Consider the following 23,905-nt stretch of genomic DNA (forward strand, 5'->3'; position numbering starts at 1 on the left):
AATCAGTGTGTGGTACCATGCAAACGGCATTAAAACTCAAGGCAGCAATCATTTCATGACATTATATTTGTGTGTAGCTCGGTAATAACGAGAAGCCACGTGTTCTGGACTTCGTGCATATTACACACACTGGTGCATTCATGATTGATCACCCATACTCTAAGCTTGGCTATGCAGTTCCCTAAGCTATCTGTTGTGAGCACTGCATCATCACGAATCCAGTTTCTGATAGGTTTTTCTTTAGGTTGGAGCTGTAGATGGGCTGCCATGTACGTATAAAATTTAGATCTTTCTGGCAAAGTCTACTAAGCAGAGGCATACAGATTAATGTAAATTCTTTTAATAGCAGCTGTGTTATGCAATACCAAACAGAACACTCATCATGCCCAGCAAAAGAAGATGAACCACCAGCTACAAACAGATTTTGCGTTACTGAGCACTCTCCCATTTTGCTTTTCTTGCACATGCCTTTGCAAGCTTAAGGGACCCACCAGTGACCAAATGTGTCAAGAGATTATGGCGGGAATTAAAAGATTGCGCTTTGTATTGTGAGAACAGAGTACTGCAATGTCAAAGAAATGAGGATTTATAATCTTGATTTGACAATGAAAACCGCATAAAAAGCCATCCTGTTGTGAAACCCAACATTATCAGTGTAGCCCAGCAAGTGACCACATCTCTGTAAAGTTTCGCATATTTGTTTTTAAGTGCGTGGTGTATTTTTTCTTAGAGAAATATTCATTGTTTTATTACAGTTTACACTCCCTTCCTATCACTGACCATGTGTTTTCAGCTGTTGTCACTAGATAAGCATCACAACGTTTTGAATTTCTTAGCTGTAGCGACAACCACGGTCCACTAAACTTTAGGCGACGAGGCATACATCACTGTGCCGAAAGAGCTCAGCGTAGAGAAACTAAAATGGACGTTACTCTGTACTAAGAATATCTTTACTCTCTGGCCTGAGATTTGTGTTAGTTTTTGGTACAGCACTTTTGCTGATGTGCAATCACCTGCACGCTTGCTGGTCATGGTTTCCATCATCAGGATAAATAAAAATGGGTTCATGCACTGATTTAAAAACTATCAGTAAAAGCTCTTCTACAGAGTTTTCAGCAAAACCGTTGCAGAATCGAGCACCTTATGCAGCAAGCTTTCTGTTGTGCTAAGAAAAATTGGGCGCTTAAAGTCAAGTGTTTGATCCCTTTAAAGGTGCTACATAGCAAAGCTGCACTAGCAACAAAAGACAAGTTTCTAATTTTAAAAAATTTACACAGAGAATTGAAATTCCACCAAAATGTGACAGTCTGTGCATTAATTTTTTTATTGCACGCTGAACCACACATACAAGACAATCGTAGCTTGCTTCCAAAGCACTTGTTAATTTTGTCACTTTTTTTCCATTTTCCTTATTTAATTTTAGTGTGTGGCACACAAACACCATAGAGCAAGCCGCCCTGGCAAGTCAAAAAAACAAGTGGAGTGAAACGGCCGGGGCAAAACAGGCGACCTGCGCAAGCATGCATAATATATATACAACTCTTGATTTCATGCATAAGCTGTATCGTCACCCATCTCTGTAAACAGACAAAATACACACCCGATTTCTTTCATGCTGTCAAGGGGCCTGAGAGAACAAACGGGTCGTGGGGCACAGAGACCATTCCTCCAATGTCTGCCATGCAATTTGAACCTTGAAAAAACTGACATACAAAAAATTGCAAACATGTCCAGGTACTAGCAAAAAGTAAAGTGATCAGCTTTCTCTAAGCTTCTATAGTGTCACAAAAGGTGAAACACTGATAAAAACTGTCCTAAACTTTCCAGCAGGACCAGCTTGGGAACATACAAATATTCCACCTCCTCTGCTTATTTTTGCTGTATGTATATATATATCTATATATAGGAGGAAAATCCATTTCGTATGCCTCGAAAGTAAATGCAATCAGCATTCGCTTTCACAGTACAAGCAGTGTAGCTAATTGCTTTTATAAAGCACTGGTAAACGAGTTGCAAACCATGTTCGATGATTTTTCTACGCCTCCCTCAAAAAATGTCCACGAAAGCGACATTTCAAAATCATGTCAAGGCTTTCCCAAAGTATATGCTTCTATTTAACAAAAACCCCAATCATTTACCTCAACACTCACTGAAACCTGTCTAAGTCGATGCCCTTGCTGCTGAAATCTATGTACATTCGCGACTAAAAACAGCACCTGGTTGCATTACATGCTATGCCCAAAGCAAAGTGGCGCTAGCCGACAGACCACAAACGCAAAACGCAAGTTAACTGCCTGTCCCTGCCTCAATCATTCCATCAGAAATACATGTTCTAAAGCAGCAAGCTGATTATGACTCAAGTAGACACAGGAACAGCAAGATGCAGCAGAGACGACACTACTGTACCAGTATGCTCAAGTCACGGTTTAGACACCCTGGGTGCAACAAGGAGAAACAGGCAAGAACAGGACAGTGACCACCACAGGTGCATTTACAATATGTACAATAACACCGCGCCAACTCGGTGTTTCAATGGCGCACGCATTCCAAGTGGGGTTGTGACGCAACGATTGTTAAGTACAGCGATTGAGGGGGTGCAATGTGAAGTGCTGGTGTCCTCCGTGTACGGTTCATGTGCAGCAAAAGCTCAGCTTCACTCGAAGACCGAAGGGTGGATAATTCATCTCGTATTATGTGTGCAGTTTCTCATAGTCATCTGCCTTCAGTGATGAAAAAATGTTTGAGGTGCTATCATTCTGTGTGTTCACGTGTGCATGTGTGTGTGTGTGTGTGAGATTGGCCCCTGTTTCATCTTGAGTAGTGTGTTGTGTGTTTTTACATATATACTACAGCCCACGTGAAACCGTGCATGTACAAAACACTGCCACTGAATACACATGCACTTATTTACATGGCACTGAACACACGAACAGTGCCAACAGTGCTGTAGGTGAGAATGTGAGCTCCACACAGTGCCCCAAACACGCCATTCAATGAACCGCCACCTCAAGCAAACCAGATAACATGTGAACTGAAGCTAAGTCAGTAAACAAGTCCTCTCTCAAGCACTGGCAAATGCAAAGTAAGTGCTGCTGTTAGTTCCAGTATAACAAAGCCTTCACAAACTGAAAGTACTGTACGGCACACTTTTTACCTGAATAAATAAACTTTCTAAACTAGCTTAAAAAAAAAACAATACAATAACAGGATGTGCAACTATGCATCAACATTGAACTTTGCTTTCAGCAAGGTGTACCACTGCCACAAAATGCAACGGGAATAGAAAAGTTGAACACTTCGCTGAGGAAGGTTAATTACCTGTGCAGTCATTTTCAGTTTGATGATTCAGTGGTTGTGTTTTGTAACCTGAGGGCAAACTTAATATAAATATAATAACCTCGCTTTTGCATTAATCTTTGAATCTTTCTGTTCACGCTTCATTTGGTGCCAGTAGTACACACAGCTACAATATTTTTTTTCCAGTCATTCTTCCTTACAGATTACCTTCAAATGTTAACACCAATTTGGCGAGTGCATAGCACGTGCCCAAATCCAGTGTCTTGTCATGACATTTGTGGACTCTATAACAGTAAAACATATTACTGAAAAAATGAAAAAAAAAAATGCTAGAATCCAAGAGCACACAGTCGTACTGCACAAAGGCAGCAGTGTTACAGTACAGCTGACATTGTTTAAACAAAGCAAAGCACCCAAATAAAACGTAATCCAAAATTAGATGGACAGGAAAATATGCAAGCTAGTGACATAACCAATTATAGCACCTTGCGGTCCAATGTGCGAAGGTGCCTCACCCGGCTGCTTTACCAATAAGCACACTCACTAAGCCCAGACTACAACAGTAAGATGGTGCAAAATAATAAAAAATCTGCACACTTTCAGACATTATCATTAGGAGTAGAATGCTCACGAAGGCAGTGCACACTTCTGGCTGACAAAAATCTCCACAAATGTGCTGGATATTTGTGTGTTGAGCAACTGCATTTCAAACTTTTTACAGCCCCAAGAAGTTCACCATGGTGCTAGCAACGATGTGACAACCCAAGGCAACGTTTCGCATACAGGTCTCAAATTGTATGGTCAACAACAGCTGAAGTGGCCGACTGTGCTACCATCCTCTTCAATCTTAGCAAAAACCGATCACCAAATGATAGCGAGCCATACACGCTGGCTTTTCTGTGTCCCGCTCCATGACTGCCGACCTCGAGTTATAACACCTTCCTTCTTTCCCTTTCACAATTACTGTTGCACATGCCTCACAAGATTGCAACAAAATCGCGTGGTTGGCAATGACACGAACACAGAGTCCCGTCGAGGACACAGCAATGCTTGTCAGAACAATAAGCCACTTGCGTCAGGGATATAAAACATATAATAGCAGTAATAATAATAATAATTATAACAGTAACAGAAGAGAGCTGGTCAAGTGCAACTGAAACCACCAGGCAGCTGGCAGGAAAACAAGAAACTGTAGCTGAGACCCGCATCAGTTGGGCACCGGTGATGAACTGTGGCTCTGCGGAGCTGGAATGGCGTGGTGCTCTGGAACACCTAGACAAGAAAAATGAGGTGCGGTCATGAGGCGACAACAGCAGATACTGGTAACACTTTATATAACACACCATATGCACATTCATGTTGAGTGAACTCGAAACAGCTGTCCGAGCCAGTTCAGTCATTGCTTTGAAACAAGAAAGGCATTGACTGGGACTGAGAAAGAAACTGTAGAGGACACATGCCTCTTCTGGCCAGGTTCTTCATGCTGTTCGTTTCATGCAGGCGCCTTCTCTACTTGCTGCCATCCCCAGCTATGTTTCCCTTACTTGGAGCTACTATTCGCAGTACTCTGTTAAATAGAGATGGGCGAGGAAGTGGCCTTTCTCTTGCAGTGGGCATAGCTAGGCTGATAATGATGACATTAACTAGACAGCTGTTGTCATTTCAGTTTAAGCTAGCCCAATTCCAGTTTAAGTTTATTATCTCCAATCATGTAACATAGTACATGTTACAGAAAGAGGTCCCACAGTTAGCACTGACAGAGGAAGCTCCTATTATAGTAAATACATGAAGGATCACTCAATTATTTGGCAGCGGAGATAAAGCAAATTTTAGCTACAAAACAAAGCTGAGTATGGGATATAGAAAAAATTGTGCAACAATACAACACGTTATCACAGTGCAGCAGTATTACGCAAATCAACGAATCAAAACACAAATTATAAACTACAAATAATGGTAAACAAACAACGAAAAGCGGATACATTAAAAAAAGATGTGGGAAAAATTATAAATGAATTTTTATATTGTTCACATTTATGTGGTAAGCATCACAGACACCAACCAAAAAGCAAAGAAGTTTCGAATGCACGTGAAGTAGTAGGGATTCCCACCTCGGAAGGAGAAAGAGCCCTGCTCGCCGGCCGAACTGGACACGGTGGCCGGTCGCGGGCGCGGGTGGTGGTGTTGCATTGGTGTGGAACCGCTGTCGCTGTCCAGCAGCGCAGCGGCCAACGTTGACCCCAGCTGAGGTGAGCCCCCCTCCGATCCGGACGGGCCAGCTGCACCAAAGTCATGGGAGAGTACCAAAATTAGAAGAACAATCTTTATTTGGTCGCCGGTGCAGTCAGTGAACATGCAGGAGGAACTACCATGAGGTTTCAATGTTAGCTGAAAACAGATTCAAAATATTAAAGCTGCAAAGAAAGCAATTTGCCGTGCGTGCGTATGCGTATGTGCAAGAGAGAGGATTATAAGACAATCTCATCAAGCCAAGTACAGCTGAGGGTTCAAAGGAAAGGAGACTGCACGCAAAAATAAGGAGGCAGCGGATATGTTGAAATCTGAGAGGCAATACTTCCGAAATGTGCAAAACACCAGCGGGCACAGCCAAGTAAGCCTCCGGTGCGTTAATGCATGCAGCCTAATCACTGCTTTGTTTCGCGCTGCTCAATCCTGCGCCTGTTCGCCCTTCTTTCTTTATTTTCAGAGCCTTCCATCTCTCAAAAGTAGAGCTTCTTGTCACGTGCATAGTCACTCTCCTTTGCCCCCTGTGCCATGTGGCCCCAAGATCGTTAAAGAAGTTGGCTTCTTCTCGCAACTTAAAAGCCTAGTGGTAAAGGTAGCTGCAGCTAGTGTGAAGGGCAACAACAAAAAAAAAATCGCATATTTGTATCATGGTTCCGAATATAATGAGAGATGCCCTCTAAAATAAATGAACTGAGGAAAAAAAACTAGCATTACATCTGTGTAAAGCATTATTTCTAGAATTAGGCATGCAGTACTGGGAGCGAAAATTATTTAACGAGGAAATCTGTTCACTATCAAGCAGATAGGCTGGAAAAGGATTCCTGAAAACTGAGGGATGAACACATAACACAACAAAGCACACATGTGCAATACCAATGCACGTCTGCCTGAGCCCTCCTGGTCTTGTTTGTTTGCTTAGTTTGTTCAACAATGTTTTATTTGCGCCTTTCTCCCGTCTACATGCACACAAATAAGCTTTGCCAAGGCAACTTTCTTTGCTTCACATCATGTTCAGTGCGCTACTTATGATAGTGGCACAAACAACATGCTACATGAGGTGACACTGCTCCGTGTTTGTTATCATGAACATGCCTATACATCATCTTCAACCACCTATGTATTGCTCCGTGTAGTCTTTTTTTCCTCTTCCGTTTTTCCCTCCCTCTCCTTAGTCAGCTGAAACTGCCATGAATGGAAAGCACTTATTCTGAGGACGTCCTCAACAAAGCTTACCATAGTTGACTGAAAACACCTGGCTTGCTAAAGCTCACTCTGCAGCATTAACCGCAGGTCACGTTAGGTACCACCAACCATTCTTCCTCAACGTTTTTTTCCAAGCTTTCCACTCTCATTCTTCAACCTAGTCCAGGAACAACACGTTTCTCTTCCCACTAAACTTTGCAGTTATTGGCTACGGCTTTGAAGAACATGGACAACAGCAGCTATTTGTGTCAAAGGAATGCGCCCACTGCAAAAGCAGAACCCATTTCAAGCTTATGCCAGCGTATCTCACCCTCTTTGGTCACCATTCCAGACACACCGCATGTTCCAAAGCATGCACAGCTCTGAGGCATGCACCGCTGTGGGGCATGCATAGTGCTGCAGCATGCTATGCTTTCCAAAAAGCATGCAGGAGAGCATGGAACGACGAAGAGGAGGGTTCCATGGCTCAGCCTAGTGTAATGCAGCAGGACACCCTTACCCGATCGACGGAGCACTAGGGGGCTCTTGGCAGGTGCCGGGGCCATGACCTTGGCAGCGAAATCTTCAAATGTGGTGAGTTCCTTGTAGTTTTGCACAATTGTCTCCAGTGCTTGCGCGCGCTGCTCATAGCTGAAGAGCACGTCAGGAAAATGAAAGCGCAGATCCCAACTCTGCCTGCAGGAGATGCTCAGCACACATTTCCAAAACACAAGAAGAGAAGACTCAAACACCATTACAAGACACTAAAGCCGGCTTTGATGGCCACTCAAAGAATAGCCTTGTACTACATCGATATGCTGACCTTGCACACCAGGTCACCTGGCTCTTGGTGTTATCTCACAGAAACCAAAAATAATATTCAAAAGCAACTCCAGCGTGAAGTCCCGCTGACTGTTTATAAGATGTCTTACAAAAAAACTCTGCTTCCTGAAGAGGCATGCCATAAGGCTTGCAGTTGTGCAGTGCTTTTCGGCCTTTCACACACTTCTATTCACAGCGGTGTGATAGACAGCTTACATACATGACAACCTTCTAAAGACATTTTTGCATAAGCTCCGTGCCGACTAATTTTCCCCTTTTACTTTCCTTGATAAACATAAACTGCAAAAAAGAGTGGGTAACAGAGATGTTGCATGCTTGATGAAGCTATGTGCTGTTAATACAAGACCAGATGAAATTGTGGCAAATGTGAGAAAAAAATCAGCATTACTAGTGGCATTCAAAATCAAGAGAAAAATTAAGAAAGGATACTATGTGCGGAACATGGGCTTGAGCGAATTGATAGCCCTTCCAGCATTGATGGCTGTTGCTCGAACCAGCCGAGGTAGAACCAGGTGGTCCACGATGGCACCATCAAACAACGGGCCAAAGAATGGCACCTGAGAATGAGTACAAATGGACAGCGCATGAAAATTAGAACACGCTCAAGCTTAGAGGAGAGTCTGGTGGTGCCAGATGCTCCTCTGTTACAATCCCAACCAGTCTGTTGAAAATGTTCACTTCAAGCTCAGACATGAATGCAATGATATCTAACAAGCGCAAGCTAAACATTTTATTTCATGGAAGCACTGGGACCTTTTCAGTAAAACCTATATATCTGATGTAAACTTGAAATACTACATTCAACCTGTTTTCCAAAAAGGCCCCTGCAGAAAGCTGCTGTGTGACTACCAGTTTTCTTTTCAGCTCAATTTTATTGATTCTTTGCTTCCGTTGGGATTTTTCGCTCGTGGGCAATGATGACGATGACGACACCGGTTTTTCTGCGTGACGAGACCATTAAGTGGGAAGGTGGTCTTTAAAAAAAATTTTGTTAATGAAGTTGCAGTTAAGGAATCTTTGTTAAAAGAACAAGTATTTTTCCATGCTGATTCCAAATATTTAATCTTATTTTATGTAAAACAAGTCCTTAAGTACTTATATAGCTTTTTGCCAAGAGGCTCCAAGCACTTTTGCTGCAGGGAACTTGCTAGAATACATGCCATTGGCTTTCCTTGACATCAAGCTATGCAAAAAAGGTAAAAATATTATCCTGCCTGTCCTAGAAGTTAAGTTACGAGGGTTTTGAATTTGCCATTTCACAAATAGAAAAAAAAAAATTTGTATTCCTGTTTCCGAAGTGACAACTTCAAAACCCTGTAACCCAACTTCTATGACAGGCAGGATGATAATTTTACCCTTATTGCATAGCTTGACGTCAAGAGAAACCAATGGTATGCAACCTAACAAGTTCCCCACAGTAGGATTTCTTTAAACCTCAAGGCTAAAAGTTACACCACTGTGATGTTTGTTGTTCACTTGGGGGTGCCACCGCGTGGGTAAATAAAAGGCAAGCATGGCTGGGCTGGTCAGTTGTGTTGTATGTTCCCGACAAGCATGTTGTTCTTTACTCTTGGCCGGGAAATGTTGCTGGTCCGGATTACCTCATTAACATATTGCACAAGTGCAAAAGGACGTGTTGTACATAAAATTAAATGACATATCTGGAATCAGCACGCAAAAATAAAGGTTTCCTGAAGATTTCATGATTGTGATTTCGTCAATAACATATTTATTCTAAGGCCGTCTTCCCCCCTTAACGCTGTCACATTAATAAAGAAACAGTCGTCACCAGAATATGAAAAAGTAAATTTTTTTAGGTTCTAGCATAACTGACACATCAGGCTACAGGTCCCACACATCATAGCCAAATGCCGATTTGGAGGGAAAAGAACAAGAAAAAGCGAACATCTTTTTTCAGCACTGCAAATCTTATGGACCATTCACATTCACCAGCATTTACACTTAAAAGCCAGTGTACTTTGTAGCTTGAACATCGCATGCAAATCAAGATGGCCCAGCAAGATAGTTCACGAGGACCAATGGGAAAGACAGAAAAGGAATTTCCCACCTCTGGCTTGGGGTTGATTTGGACGCGATAGAGCCAGTTGCCCAGGGGGTAGATAACGATGAGAACGTCGCAGAACTCGGTTGGGATGATGCCGCGCCTGTAGTCCCGCGTGTGCTCTGACCACACAATGTGCACTTCATCGTTGCCCAGGTGGCGTAGCTGCATAGCATTAACACCAGCATTAACAGGTGAAGCCGACGGCAACAACACATGCAATTTCATTTTTGAATGCTAGTAAAGACAACCACAGATGCTACAGCCCTAGGCCTATTTCGAAGCTGTGCTAGGCCTAATTGGAAGCTGACCGAATTTTTCAAAAGCAGGTAAGAGTAGCATTTATGATTACAGTGCCCTCTAGCAGCCGAACCGTGTCTCTCTACAGGTCAATTTTTCAACACTACCAGCCACAACATTTCTTCACTGCTGACAACACTGGAAATGAAATTCCTAGTTCTGCTTAAATAACTGCTCCAGTTTCACTAAACTTGCTTTTATAAACAAGCAAACTACCGCTTTGATCTATTTCATGGTACGAAAGAAAAAAAGGAAGAAAAACTGTGAGGAGCACCTTTTTCGTGATGGAGTCCTTCTCAATGGCAGGAATTCGGGTGGACACGTGGAAGAGCACCTCCATGAACGAAGTGGCATAGTATGGTGCTGTACTGCCTGTGCTCTTGTTGGTTTCGAGGCCACCATTGTAACCCGTGTGCAACTCCAGATCCACCTAAGCGACGAAACGAGTCACACATCGCAACAAGTCAGTGGATCAAGCTGATGCTTCCAAGCTGACAAAATATATGGAACCCGTAATTGCACAGAAGCTCACCCTTGTCTGTCAAACAAAAATGAATAGGATCACAATTTCTAGGTAATATGCAATACAATGAAAGCTCGTTAATCCAAACTTCGTTAAATCAAATTTTCAGTAAACAGTACTGCTGCACGCACACGCATGCGCACACACACACCTCAGACAGACGGACACCCAACTGCTAAATGCGGGGAATGCTCACTATAATTGCTAACACACTAAAAAGAAGCAGAATGTGATCACAGACTTTTTTAAACAAAAAAATAGGGCAATCTCACTACCCTACTATTTTTTGATCACAGCATACTGCCTTTTCTGTTGGCTTCCGTTAGTTTGAACTTGGGCTAATTCGAACTGCGTTGGCTTCCCTGTGCAGTTTGAATTAACAAGCTTTTTCAGGCAAGAAGCCAGAAATTTTTTTCAGGAGGGGCCCAAGGTAATTTTACGTATGGGTTGGGGTACTCGGCAGTACATGTCCAACAGCACTGCAAAAGTTGGTTTATGGGGGTTCAACGTCCCAAAGCGACTTGGGCTATGAGGGGGACACGGGGGACACCGTAATGAAGGGCTCTGGAAACCATTGACATCGCACAGTACACGGGCCTCTAGAATTTCGCCTTTATTGAAATGCGACCGCTGTGGCCGGGATCGAGCCCTCTTGGCCTTGCAAAAGTATTGGTGGGAAGGAGGGGGGGCACAGCGTAGCGTCGGGGAGGGAGTGGGCCCCACTGAATACATGTCTGAAGCTTTTACTGTATAAGAATAGACAGTGGCTGCTGATGGGAAAACCACAATGGACAATGCTAATGGGGGCCACAGTTCCGCTGCAACAGAACATAAACAATGCCCCGCGTTCGCTGTCAACTAAAAGCAAAGCATCCATCCTTCCAACCTGAAAACTCTATTTGCTGCTCAAAGCACACGGAAGACAGCATGCTTAAATAGACAAGAAAAGAATGGGCTATGAGGTGAAGCAGTGGTCCCAGGTTCGATCCCCGAACCAGCACGAATTTTTCTTTAACTGCGAAGTTTCTGAGAAAGCTGTATAGCGTTCCTTTGTAAGCCGTATAGCGGCGCTTGGGTGGACGCTAATGAGCAAACACCCCCTTATTATTAAGAAAAGAATTCAAAGACAAAGTTTCAAACACACACAAAAAAAACATGGGTTGAAGTTGGAGCACTTGATCAAACCTGTCAAAACTGTCACAAAAAAGGCGCAGTGACAACTTATCAAGGAACTTGATTTAATGAGCATGTTCACTGAGAGCGAAGCCAACTAAAAATCTAGAGAGAAATTCTGACGTGCAACATCAAAGCAACACCTCACCTCCCAGCCCAGGCCTGCGACGAACTCTTCAAAGGCACGGCTTCCACTGCTGTTCATGAATATGGAGTTCTTGTCCTCCTGGCCCTCCGCCACGTAGATCACAGCTATTTTGTGTGTCTCACGGCTGTAATGACAGTAAGCAGCCACATCAGGATGCATAAGCTACACAGAAATGAGTCCACAAATTCACAAATAACAACTGAGAACTGCACATCTCACAAGAAACATTTATGCAGAGTAAAAAAATAACACTGACACAATAAACACCATGAAATGAAAGAGTTTTAACAGTAAAATCCTGTCCACATGATCATACGAATTATACGAATTTTGGTATGATAAAAATTTGTAAAACTCCGTCGCCAAAGTGCATTGTGCACAATGGGAAGAAATTTGGATGTTCCCACTGCTCTCCAGCACCATTACAGATGATTTTAACATGGGTGCCACGACCGCACCTGCAAGCAGTAAGTGCTGCCCTCACATCGCAAATGCTGCGATTGCCAGTCAAGCAGTACGCATTGCAAGCGCTGAGCAGCAGCACGGGGCCCGTACATCGCTTCGAGTACAAGAGGCACATCTTTTTTATATGTGCTGAGCAATGGCAATCGCTCTCAGGATGAAAATGATCCCTGGACATTAATTTTGTCATGAGCTGTTTCTTCAAGTACCTATAAAAGAAGTGCACAGTTGCGACTAGGTACACTGACTAGTCCCTCGCCACCCATCCTGTGAAGTATGTGTAATCATGTTTGTATCATGGTATGTTATTAAATGTGACTAACTGTTATATTGCACTCTTATGCCAAGGCTGTAAAAGTAATACTAAATGCAAAAAAACAACGGTAATACATATGAAGACACTAAATACATCAAGCTTTGTGCCAAGATTGCAGCAAGAGCAACAGTTAGAAGAAAACAAAAAGAGGTAGGCAGGTAGCTTTCTTTTTTCTCTTCATGAAACAAATCCGCTCCATGTATTTCTGTACCCAACATGCCTTCTTAGCACTGCTAGTAGCATAATTAAGCGAGCAACTAAATGAATAAATAAATGGTGCCGCACCAGATTTGGTTGTCAAGGTTCCGCAGCTCTCGCAGCAGCTTCTCGTTCTTCTTGACAAGGTCAAACTTTGGCCTGCAGTAAGTAAGCATATGCATCCAGTTGCAACAGTGATCTCATAATATAAAACCGTAACAAAAATACGGAATGCGAAATAAAAACATAACGAAGACAAAAGCATGAGGATAAAGACCATAACAAAAGACAAAGCCTAATCTAAGACTTTTTCACCCAGCGCAGGGAACAAAGTACAATTCCAGATGTCAGTGTGAAATTTAATTCGTACAGGAAAAAGGAAATTTTTCAAGCATCGAGCATACCAATCTTGAATACATGGGTATTACACATTAGGATTACATTCACCAGCACACAGGCTTCCTGAAAAGAACCCTGCTTTGGGTTGGCAGCCAATGCCAACCATTGCCAACTAAGACCAAACTGCCACTAACTGCTGCCATAGAAATTGTTTGCTCTCTCTTCTACAACCCCTGGAGAGCAGACGGACATGGTGCCATGCAACAGGAAACATCTGGTTACCGTATTAAAGAAAATTGTAAATTGTGGGGTTTTACATCTCAAAGCAACTCATGGGCTACGAGGAACACCATAATGGTTAATTTAGACCACCTAGGTGCCTTTTAAAAAGCGCTGATATTGCACAGCACACGGGTGCCTTTAAAGAATTAAAGATTACAAATCGTTAATGGTAACCAGATGTTTCGTGTAATGTCGCATGGAAACATGTCTGTCTATTCTCCAGAGGCTGTAGAGGATACGGCAGACAACAATTCCTGTGGTGGCATTTTGTGGCAGTTCGGTGCCAGCTGGCAATGGTTGGCAGCAGTTGCCAACCTAAAGCAGCCTCAACAATCATTAGCATGTGCATCGGCTAGTGAAGCTCATACTTCAACAAGAAAACTGGTCACCAGCCGCTACTGAATCTACCTTGGAGAGATTCACATCATGAATGTTATTGTTCTGCGAGGTATTGGGCAACAGCAAATTTCAAGCTAAGTACTGACAACACCACTGCAAGAAAATGGCAGGAATGATCAGAGAGGTAGGGAGGGTGCACTGAATTAGAAGAGGAGGAAGCTGTCAAAGAGAACGGTTAATGTGAAAATAGGCAGCAGCTTAAAAGCAGCAATTAAATTAGCAAGCTGATGGAACCTCATTTGCCAGAAAACGCCAAAATAGAACAGGGATATAGAACATAATATGCAGGATGGAAAAACTGGGAGAACTGTTGGGGACACTAAGAAAAGTGACGATATACACTGACATGACAGGAGTATGAAACAATGCACAGACAGGACCAGATTGTACAGGGTTAAAAATTTTATGGAGCAAATGAACTACCGCATTTACTTGTGTAATGAACTCAACCCCACTTTTGTCGTTGAGAAATTACATGTTTTTAAAGCGTTTCCGTTTCTTAGCGTGCTCGAGAGTTCCGCGCCGTTCACAGTGCAGACCTTGGTAGCCTGCCAAGATGATATGTGGTGATATCGTCACAGTGTGTTTATCTTTAAATGAGAGCTCCTGTGGGGGTGAAGCGCTTGGAGAACATAGCAGAGCGCCGAGACACGTGCACCTTTGACAGGAGGCACCGGTGGCGGTGGCTCACTCGGTGCGCTGCTGCATGTGCGGTTGCGCCAGTGTAAGCTTAGAAAGTCTGCGTACGCTCGAGCATTGGAGAGAAGCGCAGCAGTTTAAACCAGAGTATTATAAAACACCCTCTACACTGAAATGCTAAGGAGGAAGCGCAGGACCTTCAGACAGCCAAGAGATTTTGTGAGCTAAAGAAAAGGAGTGAAAATGTTTAATCCCTCTCACACCACACCTCATTACACACTCGTAACCGTCCTGAGAGTTTTCTTAACCTTGCGAAAAATATGCACACCTGACGTTCAGGGCTAGTGTCCATCATGTTTGCTTTATCTCCCCGAGATTTGCTGGTACCGTCGACTATAACAAAATCGTCAGATTGAGCTGTGATACAGCAAACACCTTGTGAAGCAATGCTAAACACCGGCGACACGAACGCGACTGATTGCGCGCTTTTGTTGATGGATGGATGGGCCAACGGGCAGGGGTATGATATGAAATTTCAACTCTCGCAAAAAAAAATCTGTCAAAACTTTTTTTTTTTGCCATGCAACGAACCCTTGCCCTAAATTCATGTAAACGTTTCTGAAAAAAAAAGTTGGTTCATTACGTGAGCAGATACATAAAATCAAGGAAAGATCACCAGAAAGTTACACACTTCAAGAAAAAAAAATTAATGAGAACACTAACTAAACTCATATAAGTACACTGGCGAGTCAAATATATCCATGACAGAGCCGCTGACCTCTTTTCCCACGAGAAGAAGTTGAAGTTTTCCAGAAGCAGCCGCGAGTACTGGAACGGTGACAGTGGCTCGGTTGGGTTGGGCGGCGTAGAGGCCCTTGCCAGCATTCTGTCACAAGACAATAACATTTTGCATTGCCTATGACAAGGTCTCTCAACATATTTACAAGTTTCACGAAATGGCACATGTTGACTGAAGATGTTGTATCAGCATTTATCTCTTATCCTTGTGCAACATTGTATTTCATGTCATAGGCCCAAAGTGGTTCCTCTGAGTGTAATCACTATTTCTTTTTGCCTGTGTGACCATACCATGCCCCGGGATGGGAAGTCGATTTGCAGAAGCTGGCATAGGCTGCCGCATGCCGCACTGTGCATAAGTACAGGAACAAAGAAGGAAGCACGGAAAACACTCAGGACGGATGGATGGATGGATGGTTGGAAGATAGGAGTGTCCCCTTTGAAATTTTGAAATGGGGTGGTGGCAGTTGCCACCATGCTCGGCTCTTTTTCTTTATCCTTCTTTAACGGTGTTATAAATCTGTCTATAAATTCGCCATTTTCATTACATACATTTTTAATCCTAGACTCCTATCCTTATGCCACCTTTTTGAGCCACCAATCTTCCAATCACTTTTTGTTTATTTTCACCGCAGATTCATTCACATAACCATTATCTCTAAAGCCTAGGGTCTCGGGCAGAGTGACTGTGCCTGCGTCGCCATCCGAATGGATACCATCGCGTTCGAAGCAGGTTACACAGTGCCATCTGGAGGTCATGCATTGCACTACTGGCATGTGGCCCACTCACTCTGGACTGTAGGCACCCTGTGCTGTGTGCTGGCCCTCTTGGGCATGCTGGTTGAGCAGCAGGTGGACGGTCTCAGCCTCACGGATGCCCGCAACTTCATCGGTCGCCTTAGGGGCAGAGTTGAGCCGCTGGCAAGGCAGTTGCACGCACTCAGGGCTCGTGTGGCCTATGTACTGCAGCAGCTGTAGGCAGGAACGTACACAGACTTTGTGCAACACTCACAACCCCACGATCCTTGTACCTTTTTTTTTTTGGCATTTGCGAAAACTTTTTCCCAAATTTCCCAAAAGCCTAGTTAGCTGGAGCTAAAATTTCTGCAAGTACCATAGCCATTACTGCTCAATGGCAACATGCCAACAGCACCAGATGGCATCAGCAAACAGTAGAAAAAGTACCTGGAAGGCGTGGATAATACAGAGAGAAAGGTACGTGTGAGACTTGGAAGCAAAGATGCATGTAACGAAAACTAAGTGGAGGTAGCATTCCACTCTGTTTTTGCCACCCCTAGAGAACACCGCTTCAAAAAAGCAAAAAGATGAAGGAGTCTTTATATAAAGCGACGCATGGTTTACCATAACTTGTATGTCTATGAAAAAGAGGAAGAAAGATACATAAATGAGGCTCGCCAGTCACATTAATGGGCCCCCATAGCCCAATGAATCATGTGACACTGCTATGCGATAACGTTATCTCATGTGGATGAACCTGTTGCAGTGGCTCAGCGGCTTTGGCATGCGGCTGCTGATACCAGGGCCATAGGCTCAACACGGCTGCAGCGGCCATATTTCAATGAAGGTGAAATACAAAAATGCCCACGTGCTGTGCAATGTTAATTTAAAGAACACCAGGTGGCTTAAAATATCTAGAGCCCTCCACTACGACATCCCTCATAGCCACTGTGTCGCTTTGAGATGTTAAACCCCACAAGTTACAATTTTTTCTCATATGGATGATGCAGAAGAAACTCCTTGCGGCACTCACATCATCGAGATTGTCATAGTTGTCCTGGGTGTTCTCCAGCAGTGGCAGCTGGTCAGGTGGCCGATGCAGGGGGCTCCGCCGCCCCGATTCCCGAGCTGCTGCATCAGCCTGACAGCGCTGCTGCTCCATGTGGTCGAGGAGTCGACCCCGATGTGTTGTGTAATGGAGGCATGGGTCAGGGACAGGACCTGTGCGATGCAGAAGACGAGGCAACTAGCAATTTGTAATTGCAGTAGAGTGATGCACTCTCCACTCGGCCTTGCCAGAACCTTGTTGCAGGCCTCATGCATCCCTCTCAGCTGGCAATGAAGCCGTGATCATAAGCACCATTCGCTCCTTATAGGCTTGACTGACATCTTGTAGATGCCTGGGAATATAGCTGTTCAGTGCATTAGCACTTAAGCCTGCACTCAGCAATTTGGCCTATCTTTGTCCGAAGCCTGCTTGACCATTCTGACAAGCATGTAGCCTTCGTGGCTGTGGTGTGGCTGGTAATTTTGGTGTGGTCCAGCAAATTTATGGGAGGTGGCCAACACCCCTCACTGTCACTGATGCCAGAACCAAGACAAGCTTTGCGAAGAGAAAAACCAAGCTTTGCTAACTGCACTAATTTCATTCAGCTATTAACAACACAAATGTTGCTCAGCAATTACAATATCGTATGGCACTCAGCAGACACAGGGCTAATGGCTGTTCTACCTCATTTTTTCAACGACTTCTCATCTGCTCTGCCTCTGCTACAAAGCCCTTCTTCACCGTCCATTTGCAGCAATCGACTGAGAACAATAAAAGAAGCATGTCACAATGCGGACACACGCCTGTCAGAAAGCAGGAGCAAAAGCAGGAGCAATTATGTGCAGGAATGATGTGCAAGCATGTAAAAAATTCTCTGCAAGCACAACAATGAGAACACATCCAGATCAGTTATCAATGGAGACACATGACCAGTGGACACCTACTAGATTAGAGTGTCCACACTTGTGTATTCTGAATCAATGAAGCCTCGATGAAATAACTGCTCCTAGTTGTAGCAGGATTGTAAGTAAGGTTCCTCTTTATTGCACCATATTATCTCACAGTTCGAGGAAGGCAAAAATCTCACCAGGTGGATAAGAACCTGCCCGGCAACCCTGAGGGCCATAGAGCGTCAGGCAGTCCCAGGAAAACTTGCCGCTCAGGTCGCGCACGATGGCCCGCACCTGCGACTTGCCCGTGGTTAAGCCTACACTCGCTGCACCCCCTGAGGTCTCCTGGGCACAGAAAGGACAAAGGTCGACAAGCATCACTCTATGTCTCCATGCTTTTAGAGCAAAGCTGAAAAACCCGAGGTATATGTGAAGCCTCAAACTCTGATGGTGCGCCAACGATAGAGGCCTTGCGCAGCTGCTTCTTCACTTCATAATCCTCAAACTCAAACATATTATGCATTTCTTTATCCAACTCTCCACGTCAAGACCTTCACATACCTCAGCAGGAATCTCGACAAGCGACACAATGGCCATGTTGTTGAGGACGAAGAGCTGAATGTTGGGCGCTGAGAAGACTTCCTTCGAGAGCTCACTGTCACGCAGTGCGGGCACGTCGTCCTGTTCTGTCACCAGGCTGGTGAGTTGTGCCGCACCCAGTCCCATTGGGAAGTGACCAAGCTGATGAAGCAGGTGACTCAGGACCTGAAGGAAGGAAAGAGAGAGAAATATAGATTTCGTGCCTCATGGCTACACAATGGACTATGATAGACACTACACTGTAGCGGAGATGTACTCCAGGTTAGTCTAGGGTCTTAAAATGAGTGACAAAATCATTGCATGTGAGTGTTTTCACCTTTCATTCCAATATGAAGGGGAGACACTGCTTTGAAATCCCAAAAAATGGCCAAAAAAGTGATTTTTAAAAAAAATTTTTGCATCTGCTTGTGTGCCTTGTTTTTTATGCTATCCCAAAGTTTCATTTGTGCTCTTGTTTCATTAGTGCTCTTGATTTATTAGTGCTACTGCATTCGAGCCTGGGTAGTACTCGAAAAAAATTGTTTTGTGAACCGTGGTGGGTCTGCATCATGGGGTAACGCTCGAGCAATGGGAGACTTTCTCCATTACAGTTTTCTGCATAGATAAGCACCTTGTGGAGCAGATCTCTTCTTTTATCGATTTCGACTTCATTTGTTTGGTCGCACTCTTAGGAACACAGTGCAGGTCAAGACACTCTTTGGTTTTCAAATTTGTAAACTTTTAAAATTCCTGTATGAGATTTTCTTCTCACTCAAGATATATCAATGTCCACCGCATCGCAAAAATTAAAAACCAAAATTTGTGCTTTATGAAAAAAAAAATATTCCACAAATTTCTTGACCTGTAGTGCGTCAGTAGGACCCCACTGAACGTGCAAACTTGAGCCTGCAACTTCGAGAGGATTTCAAGAACTTCAAGAAAATTCATACAGATCCGGGCAAAAGGCATTTTAACCAATAAATACACTCAGAACACCTTCTGAGACATCAGCCCATCTAGTGCCCCAAGTTTCAACTTTGCAGTCCTCCCTCCCGATGCTTTAGTGTGGCTCTGATGGCTCGAAAATGAACTTTCTTTCTACAGGGAATTGTTCAACAAATTGTTTCTAAACAGCTTTGAAAACACTGCCTCTAAGCACTTTGTGCTCAAAAAGGCTTGCAAACAAACCATTCTGGCTGCAAGCTTCACGTTTCCGCTTTTTCGGAAGTCGTTCTGGAGGATGGCGGGTGGCACAAAGCTTGCTATGGAACGGGCAATCTTGCCACCCCCTGTAGAATGACCCGAGTGAGGGGGCTTGGCTGGGATTTCACCCGGCTGTGCCTCGAGGTCAGCAAGGACGATAGTTGGGCACAGCATCTGAAGCAGTGACAAGACATCCGGCCGCAGCAGTGGGCTCTTGCCAGTCAGGATGTGATCCAACACCTGCGACAAAAAGGGATATGAACAAAGTCGAAAGTGGCAATATGAATAAATCACTCCATTCTGCAAACACCTCCCCCTATATCAATGCCAGCAACATGGCACAAGGCTCACATCACAATGCGTCTAGTTTGGATGCGTCGTCACGATATGGCATCACTGTAGTGGAGCAGTTGCTGTGCATCATGCGCATACTGTTTTTTAAGCGTTGCGTGCTTTTTCAAGTGCCCAGCGACAATAACCATCAGCTCCAAATGGTACAGCCCACATCATCATCATCACCATCATCATCATCAGAGGCTTACGTCTTAGTGAGAGTTACTGGCATGTTTGTTGAGTGCTCTGAGAACAATTTGTTTGCCTATTTCCCGCAAGATGTCACTAGTTATGGGTTACTCGCTCACCTCATTGAATGTGGAGAACATGCATGAAGGCTAATGAACAGGAGAGCAAAAGAAAGAGTAGCAGGAGAGGGCCTGATTTGCCGAAACAGACTGATCTGGCTGACACTGAAATCAAGGCGGTGTCAATTCCACAGTGGAAACCATTGCAAAAGCAGAAGGAGAGGAAGAAACAAGAATGAATAGCAGCGCTGACTAAGCTGAAATTGTTTTCACAACACACACACATTGCTATGTGCTATTGTGCTACTTTCAAAATTGAAATCTTGTTTCCAATATAAAGATTACTTGATATTTTACTTTAACTATGCAGTGCATTTGACATTACAAGCGGAGTTTTTTCGTAACCTAACAAAACGCTTGCTTAATTTCTGTTTGCGCTATTAGGCCTCCAAAGGGGAGCCTGAGGCCTTGCTAGGGTGACCTATCGGCAGCTTTGCTGTCCCTGCACGTGTACAACAGCATGCAATGTGACCTGGACAAAGTTTTACTGTACTGCAGTACTGCACTGTGAACACCGGGAGACCTTCCTATGAAGCTACCACAGCAAAAGGAAGAGAACAGTTCTGGTTGATCAGGTGGTCTCCATTAAAATAGCAATGACGAGATGAAAATTTCTCGGGCATCTTGCCCTCCACTGGGGCTGAAATGCAAGAGCGAGGACTGTACGAGGAGAAAGGTAAGTTTGACTCAAGGGCTCACATTCAAGGTGGACAGAAGTGGAGAGCAGCCTTCAGACTGCGGAGTTGTCAAGGCACGCAGTGGGATGTTCATACACCAGTCGGCCAGGCAGAAGAGAAGTGACAGCACCAGCTGAAACAAGGACCGCATCCACAACATTTTGCTATTTTTCATGATTCTACAACAAACTCCTTCAAATTCACAACACTTCACTTCTTGCACATCGAAAATGAGAAACAGCAGCACTGCTGAACATGCATGAACTTCTGTGGTCCCTAATACTCCTGCTCAGGAAGTGCCACAAACGCAGCCTAATTTATACAGTTCTGAACTGAACCTCAGATGGCAAGTCTACATTAGATGAATTTACGTTCGAGCACTGACCAATTGGTTACAGTAAACGAGGTAGGTTTGGCTAAATGATTTACAGCAGCACCTAATTCGCCACATTCATTTAACAGAACAGCAGCTAAAAGCCTCAAGGAATAAAATAATCACCTTTTTGTTCTCATCTTTGACATCAGAATCATCAGTGGGGAGCAGGTTGTGAATGGTAGATGCTATCACCTAAGTGAAGAGAGAGAAAACACACAGTTGACTTCATGCCAGGGAAAGGGGAAAAGCCTTGTTTCTCCATAGAGCTAATGACTGCTCCCCAGAAGAGCGACTGGGGAAGTTTTAAATAGGACGCTTGCACGAGAAGACACTTTCTCGCCACAGACCCTTCAACTGCCCCCGTTCAACTGCTGCTGGATACAGTCATAAGACCCCCAATGGCAAAGCAAGCCAATAGTTTAATGGTGGATAAACATTAATCCGCTGGGCGCCTGTATGTAGGTGTTTTGAATAATAAACATGTTTCTAACATGTCCTACCTTTGCCTATGTCTCTGGGTAATAAACATGTTTCTAACGTGTTCTACATTTTCCTACTTCATCTAAATTTGTGTGAGCTGTGACTTAATTGCTTTACGTATCGTGGAACCACGTACTGGCATCACCTGCTTGCAGTTGCTATGGAAGACTGTCTTCCAGGGCAGTTGCTTATAGTGACCGCCCCACGAATTAAAAGAACATACTAATTGTCCACCCTCACATGCTTTTGAATAAAAAAAAACAAATGCTGGCTAGTTTGCGAGGGTTTTAAATGACTTTTCGAATTCTGGAGAAGCAAACTTATATATCCTCAAAAAACGTTGGCATACAAAAAATCAACCATGTACTTAAATAGCTGTCCCGCTCTGAAATAGCTAGCCACATAGCACAGTAAGGAGGAAACAGTTACAGGCCACTCACCTCGACAACAATACTGGCGACCCGATCTGTGTGGTCGCTGAGGTAGGCAGCATGGTCGCACAACAATCGCAGCATGTCACCGGCAACTTGCGCAATCGCATGGTTCTGATGCTGCACAGAGAACACAGTAGAGGAAGAAAATGTTTTAAGAAACTTTAGTATCCCAAAGCTACTCAGAGAGCTGTGAGGAGGCACCAAATTTGAGGGTGAACCCCCCCCCAGGTGTAGACACCTGGCAGGCCTTCACCTGGATGAAGGTCTTTAAGGTAAATGCCCTCAGTGTAAAGGCCTTTAGGTCAAATGCCTTTACCACATAAAGTTGAGTTGAGCTGAGGTTGTTGCAAGCTACAGGTGTGATTAGCCTTGCTTTACCGTAGCGACACAAGGTTCACAAATCAGGCGCGCACCTGAGACCTGGCTAAACTACATCGCTATATACACAATCACCCATAAAAGTCAACAGTCAACTCATGGTGTCACCATCTGGAATCTAGATCCGAGCACATAAAGACCTCAAGTGCCCACCGTAACTAGTGCTACTGCACGACATTCCACGCTCAGCCATGCTAAACTGTCTGCTATTTCTTTTTTTTCCCATATGCCATCATGTGAAAATTGTAGAAACACTGCAAAAGTCATTTTACACAAGTCTGGAGCATTTAAAATACACGTTTGAAAGTGGTTCAACACAACCCTACAGCACTGACTGAGCAAAAGTGCCATATACTGATGCTCTATCTGATTCCCTCTCATTCCTCATGAATTAATATTTGTTGTCCTTGATGTGAGGCTGAACCAACCGATCCCACAAATGCCAATCGTGTTAGGAAAACCGTTGAGAGACAGCTTACCCTGATGGACAAAAGCAGGACGCCAATAGCCTCTCGAACCTTGGGATGTCCTATTCGGTGGGTCAGTTCTTCATAGGCAAAGATGCCCAAGGCACTGAGTGCCGTGCACCTGGGATCACATTAGATATGTTTTCTACACATGTGCAGTCACAGAGATTGGCAAGGCTTGCATAATAGTGCAGCCACAAAATGCCAACCATCAAGATTTCAAGCAAACGACAAACCTCACTTGAGTAAACATTTAGACGAACATTCACTCCCGTAATGTAATGGTACCTCCTGACAGTACATTGAGATAAATTGAGTCAATTATACAACTACAATGAGACAAAAAAAAATTTCCCTTGCTGCAATCTAAAAAAATGATGGGACACTATGCTTACAAAATGCAGCAGTTGAAAGTCGATTCTGCAGAGGAAAAGGGATTGTACACATTGCTAGCAAGCTCGTTTCTACCTGCCACAAGAAAAGCATGACATGTGCAAGTGAAACAAAGGTCTCTGCCAGTGGCCTCAATTACGGTATTTGTTTTGCGCTATCTGTGCCATGCCTGACAGCAAAATGAAAAAAAAAAAAAAGCAATCTTCAAAACTACTCTTTAAAATTAGTGTCCCCTAGGGCATTAATCATTTTACAAGCAGTCAAAAGCAGTGCAGTTGCAGCAAAACTGGTGTACATTTGGAAAAGGTGTCATTTAGTCAAGAAATATTACTATTTTTCTACTGAAGGCTTATCCTTCAAACTACTCAAACTATTGGGTGATAGCAAATCAAA

General features: G+C 43.9%; 1 protein-coding gene across 9 annotated transcripts in view; it reads right to left on the bottom strand.

Annotated features, from left to right (window-relative positions):
* Positions 1–1,300: 1,300 nt before the first annotated feature.
* LOC144133490 (ral GTPase-activating protein subunit alpha-1) overlaps positions 1,301–23,905 on the bottom strand; it is a 59,627-nt gene continuing 37,022 nt past the window's right edge. For all 9 annotated transcript variants that reach the window (XM_077666623.1, XM_077666625.1, XM_077666621.1 and 6 more), the window contains 18 exons: positions 23,132–23,240; positions 22,281–22,391; positions 21,484–21,552; positions 21,007–21,117; positions 19,652–19,906; positions 18,446–18,649; positions 18,082–18,229; positions 16,980–17,167; positions 15,999–16,180; positions 15,189–15,296; positions 12,839–12,910; positions 11,776–11,899; positions 10,206–10,361; positions 9,638–9,796; positions 7,999–8,126; positions 7,247–7,377; positions 5,409–5,576; positions 1,301–4,569 (listed from right to left, as the gene is read on the bottom strand). In XM_077666623.1, coding sequence (XP_077522749.1) covers positions 4,505–4,569; positions 5,409–5,576; positions 7,247–7,377; positions 7,999–8,126; positions 9,638–9,796; positions 10,206–10,361; positions 11,776–11,899; positions 12,839–12,910; positions 15,189–15,296; positions 15,999–16,180; positions 16,980–17,167; positions 18,082–18,229; positions 18,446–18,649; positions 19,652–19,906; positions 21,007–21,117; positions 21,484–21,552; positions 22,281–22,391; positions 23,132–23,240 — 2,488 coding nt within the window. In that variant the 3' untranslated portion in view covers positions 1,301–4,504. The remainder of the gene's footprint in view (positions 4,570–5,408; positions 5,577–7,246; positions 7,378–7,998; positions 8,127–9,637; positions 9,797–10,205; positions 10,362–11,775; positions 11,900–12,838; positions 12,911–15,188; positions 15,297–15,998; positions 16,181–16,979; positions 17,168–18,081; positions 18,230–18,445; positions 18,650–19,651; positions 19,907–21,006; positions 21,118–21,483; positions 21,553–22,280; positions 22,392–23,131; positions 23,241–23,905) is intronic.

Source organism: Amblyomma americanum, chromosome 5 (assembly GCF_052857255.1).
Source record: "Amblyomma americanum isolate KBUSLIRL-KWMA chromosome 5, ASM5285725v1, whole genome shotgun sequence".
Taxonomy (NCBI): domain Eukaryota; kingdom Metazoa; phylum Arthropoda; class Arachnida; order Ixodida; family Ixodidae; genus Amblyomma; species Amblyomma americanum.